Consider the following 12,500-nt stretch of genomic DNA (forward strand, 5'->3'; position numbering starts at 1 on the left):
TCGTGGTTGCTATCGCCGGTTGATGTTGTGCTTAATCACGAATACTGTTCACGTCTTCAACATGTCTGATTCAGAACCAGATGAGCCGGATATACTTAAAATGTAAAGGAACGATTAAAGTTACTTGGAACACGTTGGGGAAAAACTCGGTGTCTTAACACGCAAACAAAATGAACTTTATTGACACATACAAGACGGAGAGTCGCTAATTAAAACCCTTAAAGGATATTTTGAGGAATTTATTCATTTGGAAACAAAAGTGCAAAAATGAATTTGGAATGAGGAGGAAAGAGAGGTTGATGAGGTTGGTATGTTGCAGTGGTTGTTGTGATGAGCTGGACACTGAGCCGCAGCGGCGCCCCCTCCTGGCGCCTCTCAGCTAAATCACTCTGCTTGGAAATCAAACAGAATCCCTCCTGTGTTTTTCACTTCCTGTTGTCAGCTGTCAGTCAGCCGCTCATGTACAACAATATTCCACACTGCGCCGCCACCGCACACACACACACACACACACACACACACACACACACACACACACACACACACACACACAGAGCTGTGAGCAGTAATCAGGGGATAATCACGTCTTCCATCCTTTAATCTCAGTCATGATCGTCTGCTTTCCATCCTCTGTCCCTGAACTCCCTGAACTCCCTAAACTCCCTAAACTCCCTGAACTCCCTCCACACCCTAAACTCCCTAAACTTCGTCCACTACATAAACTACCTGAGCTCCCTGTACGACACAAACTCCCTAAACTCCCTCTACTACCTAAACCTTGTCCACTCTCTAAACTACCTCTGGTCCTTAGATGCTGTAAACTCCCTAAACTCCCTCCTGTCATGTGTCTCTGAGAGGGCAGCAGAAGCTCATTGGCATTCCTACTGGAGATGTGAGGAACTGCAGACGTAGAGGGAGAACTTTGAAGTTTGTCCTTGGGCGGTCTCGCTCTCTCGTTCTCTCTCTCTGTCTCTTGTGCACACACACACACACACACACACACACACACACAAACACACACACACACACACACACACACACACAGTTGCTGCGTTCTGTTTTCTCATTCTGTTCTGTTTTTTTTTTCAAGCCAACTGTGAAGTAATGAGGGACGAGAAACTGATTTTCTTTCATGTTTCAGCAGCTCGGGGAGCTGCCAGGCATCCGGGTGCAGTTTGGCTGGTTGTCCACTTGGGGGCACTGTGACTGCACATTCTTCACGTTGCGTGTATGAGAGCAGCAGAAATTGACAGAAAGAAACAAACCAGTGAAAGAAAATCACCAGGAAAGAAACAAAGGAATGACAGGAAGACAAATGTAGAGGGATGTAGGGGCGGTGTGTGTGTGTGTGTGTGAGTGTGTGTGTGTGTGTACACAGTGTGTATCCTGTTGAGGCTTTTGGCCTGTGTCCAAAGCTGTGTGTCCACTTCACACTCAAACGGTTCCTCCGCACTGCCTCCACACACACACACACACACACACACACACACACACACACACACTCAGTTCTATGTTTTATTTTATTTTTGATGTCCTCATTAGATTAACGACACTAACCCTAACCTTCTGGGGAACAGAGTAACTGTGATCCTGTGTGTGTGTGTGTGTGTGTGTGTGTGTGTGTGTCAGGGTCAGTGTGTTGTGCTGCTTCATTATTGAGAGGAAATTGTGGGCATAAATTGTTCTGAGAGTGTTTTATTTTTTTCCCTGCTCTGGTGTGTGGGGCTGCCATAGCAACAGATGGCAGCCAGCGCGGTTATTTTACACACACACACACACACACACACACACACACACACACACACACACACACACACCATGATCACGGCTGTGCCGGGATCAGATCAGCAGGTGTGATTCCAGCAGTTCAGGGGTCAATGTGATGGTTGATCAGGACCGGTGTGTGTGTGTGTGTGTGTGTGTGTGTGTGTGTGTTTGCTGGTAGCTGCCTGGTTCAGGCTCCGCCCATCAGCAGCAGCATTTGCCAGTTTTCTGGTTTTCACTTCCCTTTGGCGGCGACCCCTCCCACCCTTCACCTTTGACCCCGGCGGTCTGAGCAAACACAGAGGGGAAGGAAGTGTGTGCATTTGTGTGTGTGTGTGCGTGTGTGCGTGTGTGTGTCGGGAAGCAGCTGACAGGAGGACTTGCTCTCCTTCCCGATCGTAAACAGGAGAAACTGTTCCTCCTGTTTTCGCTGAACCCACGAGGCCGCGTCCTATTTCTGTCGGTCGACTCCTTCAGGATGACACCATGGCCTCCACTAGGGGGAGCCGCTCCTGTTACTGATTATTCATTATTCATCATGGCACACAGTTGTATCACCATCTTCTTCTTTCCTGTGTGCTTTTCACACTCTGCTCTCAACTGTGTGGGGCCAACACTGCTCCACACTGCCCCCTGGAGGTTTCCGCTGGGACAGCTGCTGCAAGTTGGTCCATTTGGCTTGTTTTTCATGTCAGTCCGTTTACAGCAGGGGTGGGCAAACTTTTTGACTGGTGGTGTTACAACCAAATCAATGTCTTTGAAGGCATCACGGTATTTAGCTTTACATTGAAATTACTCTGAAAACACTGAAAAAATTGATGAAATACAACTCTTTTATGACTGACTGACGTAATATTATTTTTTCAAGTTTTGCGGGCCGGATCAAAAGGCTTTAACGGGCCGCATATGGGCCCCCAGGCCGTAGTTTGCCCCATGCCTGGTTTAGAGCAGAAGAGTGGGTCCTTGAATGGCCGCCGTGTCAGTTTAACCCTTTCGCTGACAGACGGAGAGACGCAACACTGGGGAGAAGTTTGACCCGTCAGTGGAGGTTTCAGGAAGTGAAGGGGGCGGAGCTTAGAACAAAGAGGCGTGAACGGGAGGAACAAGGCTCAAAGACGTTTCATCTAAAACAACAACAAGTTGCGGAGACGACCACGATGTGTGTGTGTATGTATGTGCAACACGTGTGTGTGTGTGTGTGTGTGAGATTCCTGCAGAGCTGCTGCTCCTCGGTGTTGGTATGGAAACTGGCTGGCGAGTCGCTCAGGTTGCCAACGACTCACATAGCAACCGGCAGCAGGCGGCGAGGAGGTGGACGAGGAGCGCCAGAGTGTGCTTCTTTTTTTGGGTGTGTGTGTGTGTGTGTGTGCGTGCGTGTGGTTGGAGGACAGGGCGCGACGCTGCGTGCGCTCGCTTGCTCGCTCGCTCGCTCGCTGGTTCGTTCGCTCGCTCGCCCACGCTCTCACCTTGAATCAAACCGCTGCGGTGGGAATGAAAGACGTTGTGTTCCAGAAGTTTATGAGTCATTTTTTTTTAAAAAAAAAGAAAAAAAACAAACTTGTAGGATTGACAAATCCCCCCCCCCCCCGCATCCCCCTCAAAAAGAGTACACAATTGAAAAGCTGTGGGACGGTGTGTGCAGAACCTTCACACACTCACGAGTCCTCCAAAGCCTCAGGACTCGCCGCGATCGCAGGACTCAATCACTCAAGATTTCACTAATAAAAATTATCCCTTCGTCATGCCTCCCGCTCACCTGCAATTCTTCCACGTGATGAAGCCTGATCTTGGGTCTGAAGGCCCCACCGTCAGCCGAACGAGTCAGTTCAGTTCAGTGAATGAGTCACTTGTGCCAACTGAGAAAGGCAGAGGGATCGGTTTCAGGATGTGATTTGGTGATTCAGTCTGAGAGAGTCGGCTGTTTGAACACACCGTTCCCGGACAACGCCAAGCGGCAAGACTCAGACGTGCTGCATTCACTGACACGCCCTCAGCCGTCGTCCGCTGCCGATGAGATGCTGCGTTCGCTGACCTCAGCAGAGAGAAAACAAATCAAGCTGCATGTCGAGTTCCGAGGCGCAGCAGGAAACAGTTTTTCTTTCTTTCACTTCTTCTTCTCAGCTTCTGCTTTTTTTTCCCCATCTCTCGTCGTCTCTTCCTGTTTTTTTCTTCAGTAATCTGTCCCCCATGTCAGAATTATCTGTTGAAAATTTCAGTCGGACGCTGTGTTCGCTGACCTGCCATCGGGGTTGGATTTGTTGGAACTGGTTCCAGTCACAGTTTGAAACCAGAGCCTAACTCGGCAGAACCACACGCCACAAGGAATACTACTAGTGCTAATACTACTACCAGTATTAGTTAGTTTTGTAGTACTGGAGGTTGATCTAGGTCTCCAGACCACTTTTTAAGGGTCTCAGTCTCGTCTTGGACTCGGAGGCATTTTTACTGGGTCTTGTCTCAGTCTCGGACTGGACAGACTGGAGGTTTTTGATCCAGACCATTGGAGACTCAGCCAACACTGTAATAGCGCGATAATAACAGAAAAGAGTCCAGCTGCTGCCGTTTTACGCTCTGTTGGTGACACCCAGAGTGACACCCTGCACCCTTCATTGATTTTTCAATTTTATGAAGCAAAGTTGTTCTTTTGAAAATGGTTCAAAATGGTTGGCAAAGTAGCAAAATGTTTTTTGTTTTTTGTTTTTTTAAATATTATAAGATATCTTGCAGAAAAAAAATGTTGCTGTTTGATTTAGAAGCAAGCTTGAATTTAAAAAAGATAAGGTAATTTTTTTCTGTTCTGTTGTTATTTTATCTATATATGTATTTTTCTTTGATGCATAAAGTCTTGGTCTGGTCTCAATCTCAATACTCTCTAGTCTTGGTCTCGGCTGGTGCGGTCTTGACGACAACACTAGTACTACTAATAGTACTAGTACTAGTAGTACTACTACTAGCCTCGTGTTTCACCAGTTATGGTCTACAATCCTGTGCAGCCTCTTGTTTCCGTGTTTCTTTCTAAGATGACGTTTTAATACAAAGAGGACGGCGTACATTCGACTGTGTGTGTGTGTGTGTATGTGTGTGTGTGTGTGTGTGTGTGTGCAGGGCGTATCACTGCTGCCTTCCTGCTGTTGTTTGACTGCTCGTGTTGTTTAAGGAAATTAGTTATGAGGTACAATGATGTTCACTCTCCCACACACACACACACACACACACACACACACACACACGCACGCACACACACACACACACGGCCCGTGTCAGCAGTGCACTGACAGAGTAATTACTCCAACACAGCAGCGACTGCTGTGTGAACCTGCCGTCTTCATGCATGCTGGTCCAGTGGTTCTGTCCAGCCTCTCTAGCGCCCCCTGCTGCCTTTGTGTCCAGTACCGCGATGTGTGGCATGACGGAGGATTAACCCGACGCACCTCAGCTGGATTCAAAAAAAAAAAAAAAAAAACTGCTGCGGAACAATTTAATCCGCCGTCGAAATACAAGTGACCCAGAAAATGTATTTGGGCAGAGGGACAATCACACCGCAATCGCACCTACGCAACGAGGACACCAGCAGGTTTTCAGAGGTGGTGGGCGGAGCCTCGCCATGCCGTTCATACAGCCACGCCATTATGTTTATTAGTCCCATCGGCCTGAGTGCTGCTTCACCATTTAGAGCTTTCAATCAATGCGCAGCTTTATCGGAGTCAGCACGCACACACACACACACACACACACACACACAATGTGTGAGTGGCTGGATGACAAACAACAAAGCAGGAGAACATAATTAGTGAGGATGTGAGCAAGAACATGAAGAGCCTGCTGCAACCTTGGTGTGTGTGTGTGTGTGTGTGTATGTATGCGTGTGTGTGTGTGACATAACACTGTTGATTGCATTCTAGAAGCAGCAGCAGTATCTGTTTTGATCACAAACTTTGGATCAATACTGTGTTGATTTCAAGTGTGTTTCTGTGTGTGTGTGTGTGTGTGTGTGTGTGTGTGTGTGTCAGCTGATCATCAATGTGTGCTTTAACGACTGAGTCGTTCGGGTCAGTGCCCGTGTCCTGTGATTCAGTTCATCAAGATAAACCATGACGTGTTCTGATTGGTCACATGGTCAGGAAGCAGGAAGCCGCCAGTTAGAAGGTGGTGACTCCAGGTTGTTGTTCCCCTCCCCCCTCCACGTTCACACCGCTGGCACCGTGATGGACGGCGTCACGTGTGGCGGTGGCCGCGGGGCTGAATGTGACCCGCGAGAGTCGTCCGTCAGCGACTCAGCGGCGCCTCCTGGTTGCGGGAAGATGCATCGGGCGGCTGATTAAATGGGGATGAATAAATCTTCCCACCGTTGTCACGCCGACGTGTGTCAGAGGAGCTGTCGCTGCAGCAGATAACTGATGTGGCCAAAGGTTTGTGTTGTGTTACCGCGGCAACAGAGTCGATTGAACAGACGAGTGAATCAAAGCAACTGAACTGAACTGACTGAATCGAAACGACTCAACCAAACTGACTGAACCGAAACGACTGACTCGAACTGACTGAACTGAACCGAAACGACTGACTTAAACTGACTGAACTGAACCGAACCGACTGGATTGAACCGACATGAACAGGACCGACTGAGCAGAACTGACTGTACCGACCCGACTGAACCGAACTGACTGAATCAAACCGACTGATCTGAACTTACTGATTCAAACCATCTGGATCAAACTAACTGAAGTGAACTGCATTCGTGAGGAGAAGCAGAGGTTTAATTTTGTGTGCGGACTGAAGTTAGACTCCGCCCACCACTGCTGCTCTCCCCCAATAGGAAGCCAGGAGGTGTTACCCACTGGCTGTACTGGTGGAGAATGAGTTTGATTGGTGAACTCTGAGCGTCCATCCATCATTCAAAATGATCAAAAAAAACAAAACAGCTAAAGCCTGAATTAAAGGAAAAGTGAGAGGAATTATTTATATAGAGAAATTATATATAATTTCTGCTTCTTTCATCTTTCATTTCACTTACAAGTTGAAAAAAAAGAACACCAACCAGGCTACTGGTGTGAGGCTGAAACAGCGGAGCTAATGTTGTGAGATGCGTGTGTGTGTGTGTGTGTGTGTGTGTGTGTGTGTGTGTGTGTGTGTGAGAGAGAGAGAGGGAGAGCGAGAGAGCGAGGGAGGAGGAGCAGTAAGACCCAGAGGAGGAGCAGCAGGCAGGAGGAGGGCCGTGGCGGCACTGGGCTCTTTGCGTTGCGGTGCTGCGTTGCTGCCGCGTCAGTGTGCGTCTCAGCCGGCCGGGTGGAAGCGTGTGTGTGCGAGTGTGTGTGTGTGTGACAGAGAGAGCGAGAGAGAGAGAGAAAGAGAGAGAGGGAGAGAGAGGGAGAGAGAGAGACTCCAGAGCCCGGTGTGACGACGGCAGGTGGAGATGACATGACTGCGCTCGAGAGGAAGAGAGGGAAGGACCTGTAAGGACACACACACACACACACACACATTCCCTCACACACACCTTGGAATTCCTGCACACTTCAGCTCAGGGAGAGATAATGTGCTGCTGGTGTGCGTGTGCATGTGCGTGTGTGTGTGCGTTTTATTGCTGCATCTTATCAGTCAGACTGTGACAGCTGACTGCCTGTGTGCACACGCAACACACACTCACTGTGTGTGTGTGTGTGTGTGTTTCAGACGCGGTCAGCAAGTGTTCCTGCGTCCTGACGAGGCTTCAGCACCGGCGCTGACCAGCAGGGAGTCCAGCCCGCCGTCCACGCTGCTCCAGGTAGGACCCCCCCGCTCCGGTCCTGTCACCCACACACTGTCGCACACACACACACACACACACACACACACACACACACACACACACACACACACGCGCACACACACACACTGTTTGTCTGGACAAGGAGAGTTTTCAAACCCTGTTGCTTCAACTTTCTGCCTCCGTCTCTTGATTGAGTTTCTCAGATACTCATCAGTTCCCTGAGGCTTCTGTGTGTGTGTGTGTGTGTGTGTGTGTGTGGCCTCAGATAACAGATAAATCATAAATCAGAGATAAACATGAAAGCAATGATTTATGTTGCTGTCGAGTGTTTGAACAGCCCTCGTTTGTGTGTGTGTGTGTGTGCGTGACACGTGGAATGACACAGGTGTTTGCCCTTTCAGGTGCCCTTGTTTGTTCTGTAGAATTTGCAAGATGAGTATAAAAATATTTAATAAAAGTGGTTTTTGTATTTGCATTTCTATAAATTGCTTTTCAAGCATCTGCGAGTGCGTGTCTGTGTGCGTGTGCGTGTGTGTGTTTGTGTGGCATTAGCTGGAGCGCTAATGGCTAATGTAGGTCTGAGTTGAAGCCTCGCTGATTCTTGACCAACTGCATTCCTCTGTGACCTGTGTGTGTGTGTGCGTGTGCGTGTGCGTGTGCGTTCTTGCATGTGTGTGTATGTGAGCTCTCATGCACGTGAGCGAGCAGCAGCTCAGGCTGCAGCTTTAATCTGCGCTCCGTCTCTGGCAGAACAGATGTGAAGATTAATTTGTCATCAGATCGGGGGCGGGGGGGAGTGGAGGGGGCGGAGTCACAGTGGGCGGAGTCACAGGTTGTTCTGCAAGCAACAAATGCAACATGTTGGTGTGGAGATGATGTGTGTATATAATTAATAAGCTCTGCTGTGGTCGACCTCGTGTGTGTGTGTGTGTGTGTGTGTGTGTGTGTGTGTGTGAGAGAGAGCCTGAGTGGCTGTTTCCTGCTTCTGTGGTGGCAACTGCAGTGTGTCAGAGGCTGCAGTGTGTTGTTGTTGTTGTTGTTATTATTATATTGTTGTTATCATTATTATCATTATTATTATTATTATTATTATCATCATTTTCGTTGTGTTTGTTGTTGTTCCCGTCGTCATTGTTGTTGTCATCCTGGCCGGACAGGCGTCGCCAACACTTTGACAACACTGGTTGTGTGCTGGTGTCCACGCCGGCCTCTGATTGGCTGTCGTTGCTCCACCTCTCTCTCTTACTTGTTGCTTCCTTTCTTCTCCGCTGCCACTCGATCGGGCCGTGTGGCGCCGCTGGACGCCACATTCCAGAAGGTACTGGAGCAGCAGCGAGACGCAGTCGTGTTGAGCTTGGAAATTTGCATCAAGGACACCGAAAAAATTAATAAAAGTAAAATCTTCCAATCAAAAAGATGCTGTCTGAAAATTGCAACGCACAGCATGAAGCCGAGGAAAATGATGAAAAAGCTCAGAGTTTCTGCAGTGCAGGTTTATCACGATTCAGATGAGATTCAGGCGGAACTGCAACTACGAGCAGGAGGAGGCGCACCCTGCTCCTCCCTCCCCCTGCTGGTCAAAGATGTTTTTACGTTTAAATAATTTTTATCTCCTGCTGTTCGTTTCGAAAGCAGTGCGAGCGTCGGCTGCCGCCGCCCAAACACTCTGACAAATGACCGCAGACACAAGGGCACCTTGAGTGGCCGGCGTGTGTGTGTGTGTGTGTGTGTGTGTGTGTGTGTGTCAGAGTGAGGTTCTCTCCTTGATAAATGGACAGTATTATTCAGTGATGCAGAATTTTTTTTATCTCATGTGGATTCATGCGGCGTGTTCAGCTCTCTGTTTCTTAGAGGATCTGTGTGTATGTGTGTTTGTACTCTGCACATACACACACACACACACGCACACACACACACACCAGTTCTGTGCACCAGCTGTATATATTTTCCAGTTTTCTTGATGTAAAGGGGCCCCGATGTCGAGGTGTCCATGGATGAAGGTCAAAGCCACACAGAGAAAAATCTCTCGGCTCTGTCATGAATTTTTGATATTTTTGAATTTTCATGGGAAGAAAAACCCAAATTCTGTTGACAGCGGTCGGTCCTGTTGCTTCATGAAGCTCAAAGATTCTTAGAATGTGTTGGAGTTGAGGGGTCAGATGTCTCTGGAAGAAGCTCCACATCCCCCATGGTTACCAAGGTGACAGTCTGGTCAGTGGGAACAGTGGAACAGTGGACCAGTAGAACAGTGGACCAGTAGAGCAGAGGACCAGTGGACAAGTACAGAAGTGGACCAGTAGAACAGTGAGAACAGTGGACCAGTAGAACAGTGGACCAGTAGAGCAGAGGACCAGTACAGAAGTGAACCAGTAGAACAGTGGAAAGATGGGCCACTGGACCAGTAGACCAGTAAATCAGTGGAACAGTGGACCAGTGGACAAGCACAGCAGTGGACCAGTAGAACAGTGAACCAGAACCAAAGGACCAGTGAGAACAGTGAACTAGTGTACCAGTGGACCAGTGGACTTGGTTGAGTGCAAGCATCCCTCTCATTGGTGCTGAAGTGAGTGGAGGTGATGGAGGGTGTGATGACACCAGCTGACAGTGACTGAAATCTGAGGTGTGAAAGTATTTTAGTTCCTGTGCCTCAGGGCTGATGGAGGGGGTGGGGGGGGTCATGCAGACACCTCCACGGTTCAGGAGGGGGCGTCGTCGCACCTCTTCCACACTCTGGTGTCTGTGTTCGCCTGGAACATCTCAGTGGCCTGGTGTGGTGACAGGAGCAGCGTGATGCTGCTGCTGCTGCTGCTGCTCTGCATCACTGCAGTATGTGTGTGTCTGTGTGTGTGTGTGTGTGTGTGTGGGGGGGGGGTTGTGTGGGAGATTGGGGGGGTTGTAACTGTGAATCTCTTGTTCGTTGGTAAAACTCGACACTTGAAGATCCTCGGGGCTGTTTTGATCATCCAGAGAGAAGCAGACAAACCTGTTTGCACTGCATGACGTGACCTGCTGCTGCTGCTGCTGCTGCTGCTGCTGCTGCGGGTGGAGATGAGATGGGAGTGGATCAGCTGACTGTCAGGCGTCAGGCGTCAGGTGTCAGGTACAGTGGTGGGTTAACACATGGTTTTTGTCACAACGTTGAGAAAATATCCCTGCGGTCGTCACATCCTCATTTCAACATGTCGGCTACTTCCTCTTTTTTTTCCTTTTTTTTTTGAAGTCATGTGACTGTAGAAATCTGCTGAGGTCCCATTTTTCACACCGCACAGAGTGTTTTCACGTTGTTTGTTTTTTTTCCTTCAATCCGATGAAGGGATGTGAAGAAGATTAAAGGGCAGGTTGGTGGGAAGGAAGGAAGGAAGGAAGGAAGGAAGGAAGGAAGGTGGTCGGTCAGTTTGGTGGAGGAACATAGAAACAACACACACACACACACACACACACACAGCAGAAGGCTGGACAGGAAGACAGTAGAATAAAAGACAGAAAAAGAGAAGAAGAAGAGAGTCACTGTGTGTGTTGGGATGGTTTGGTCTTTCTGCTGTGTGCGTGTGTGTGTGTGTGTGTGTGTGTGTGCGTGTGCATGTGTGTGTGTGTGTGTGTGCGTGCAGTCCCCTGTGTGTGTCTCTCTCACTTTATATTGGCCTTTTTAGATATTGGTTGACCGCCCTTCTTATTGATCCAATTCGCACCAATAATGGACATTGATTCACTGTTGTGCAAACACACACATACACTCACAGACACACAGACACAGACACAGACACACACACGCACATATACTCTTCCAGCCATCTCAGAGACTGTGTGTGTGTGTCCCTAAGGGTTGTGTACCTTTCAGTCTAAAAGCATGTCAGGAGCTTTTAGTCATCCCTGTGGACGGACGGACGGACGGACACACACACACACACACACACACACACACACATACGCCCACACACACACACACATACGCACACACATGCACACACACTGAATGTTTGCAACCTGATCTGAGGCAGCAGCCGGAGAAAAGAAATCTTTACTCATAATAATAATAATAATAATAATAATAATAATAATAATAATAACAACAATAATAATAATAAGGATAAGTGAATGTGATTGGATGATGGCGATTGATGACATCATCAGATGTCATGACTGAGTTTCTGTGGTAAAATTGACATAATCTGGGGCGATACAGCGGGCTCAGGAATTGGTGTTTTTACTTGTATACACGGATAGGACAATGGTTTATGATCTAAATATAATAATGATGATAATTTATAAATACTAAACTTGTTCAAAATAGAAGCTAGTTTACTACTGAAGTGTTAAATGGAAAAAGCTGTGGCAATGAATGACACTGAGACAGTAGTTTTAACGTTTGAAACGCTGATCAACGGAAGAGAAATTGTGTTTCGGACTGATATTTGTCATGTGATCCGCTGCTCTTCACAGCCGTCCTGCTGCAGCTGCTCGACACAGACAAGCAAATTCTGTCCCACAGAATCAATACAGGATCAATATCACGTGTGTGTGTGTGTGTGTGGAGGGGGTCATGTGGCGTTCACTGACCGTGGGAGAGATCCAGCCTAAGCAGCAGCGGCAGGAGGGAAACCCGAGTTCAGCCGCACAACAAAAATGATGTTAATCAGAGTCATAACATGATGTCACACCTTTGACCGGAGCGGGAGTGACGACCAATCAGATTCCTCCTCCAGGCTACAGGCTTTCCCATTGGTGGGGACGTGGGAGTGGGCGGAGTCTAAGTTGATAAGCGCTTGTCGTAAGTCAGTTGGAAATGAATGGGTCGTTACTGAGCCTGTGAGGCCGCCCCCTGCTGCCCAACCAGTGTAATGACACCACAGACAGACAGGTGGCGCCGCTGGTGCTGCTGATTATCTCCTCCTCAGCGGCTCCGTCTCCCTCGAGTGTTCACTGAGAAACCTTAATTAATTAACAAGGACACTCAAGCGAAAAGTAAATGGAACGCCCCCCCCGCCCCATC

The 12,500-nt window shown here is 48.4% G+C and overlaps 1 protein-coding gene across 2 annotated transcripts in view; it reads left to right on the forward strand.

The window, feature by feature from the left end:
* The window catches only part of pde2a (phosphodiesterase 2A), a 58,629-nt gene that overhangs the window by 9,361 nt on the left and 36,768 nt on the right, over nucleotides 1-12,500 (forward strand). The window contains exons 1-2 of one of the 2 annotated variants that reach the window (XM_076014964.1): nucleotides 7,007-7,214; nucleotides 7,435-7,525. In XM_076014964.1, the coding sequence (XP_075871079.1) occupies nucleotides 7,180-7,214; nucleotides 7,435-7,525 (126 nt within the window). In that variant the 5' untranslated portion in view covers nucleotides 7,007-7,179. Of the gene's footprint in view, nucleotides 1-7,006; nucleotides 7,215-7,434; nucleotides 7,526-12,500 lie in introns of those variants that run through there. The other variant, XM_076014963.1, reaches the window with a different exon arrangement.

Source organism: Nelusetta ayraudi, unplaced genomic scaffold (genome assembly GCF_046127955.1).
Source record: "Nelusetta ayraudi isolate G7.1 ecotype Tasmania unplaced genomic scaffold, CSIRO-AGI_Nayr_v1 ptg000175l, whole genome shotgun sequence".
NCBI lineage: Eukaryota > Metazoa > Chordata > Actinopteri > Tetraodontiformes > Monacanthidae > Nelusetta > Nelusetta ayraudi.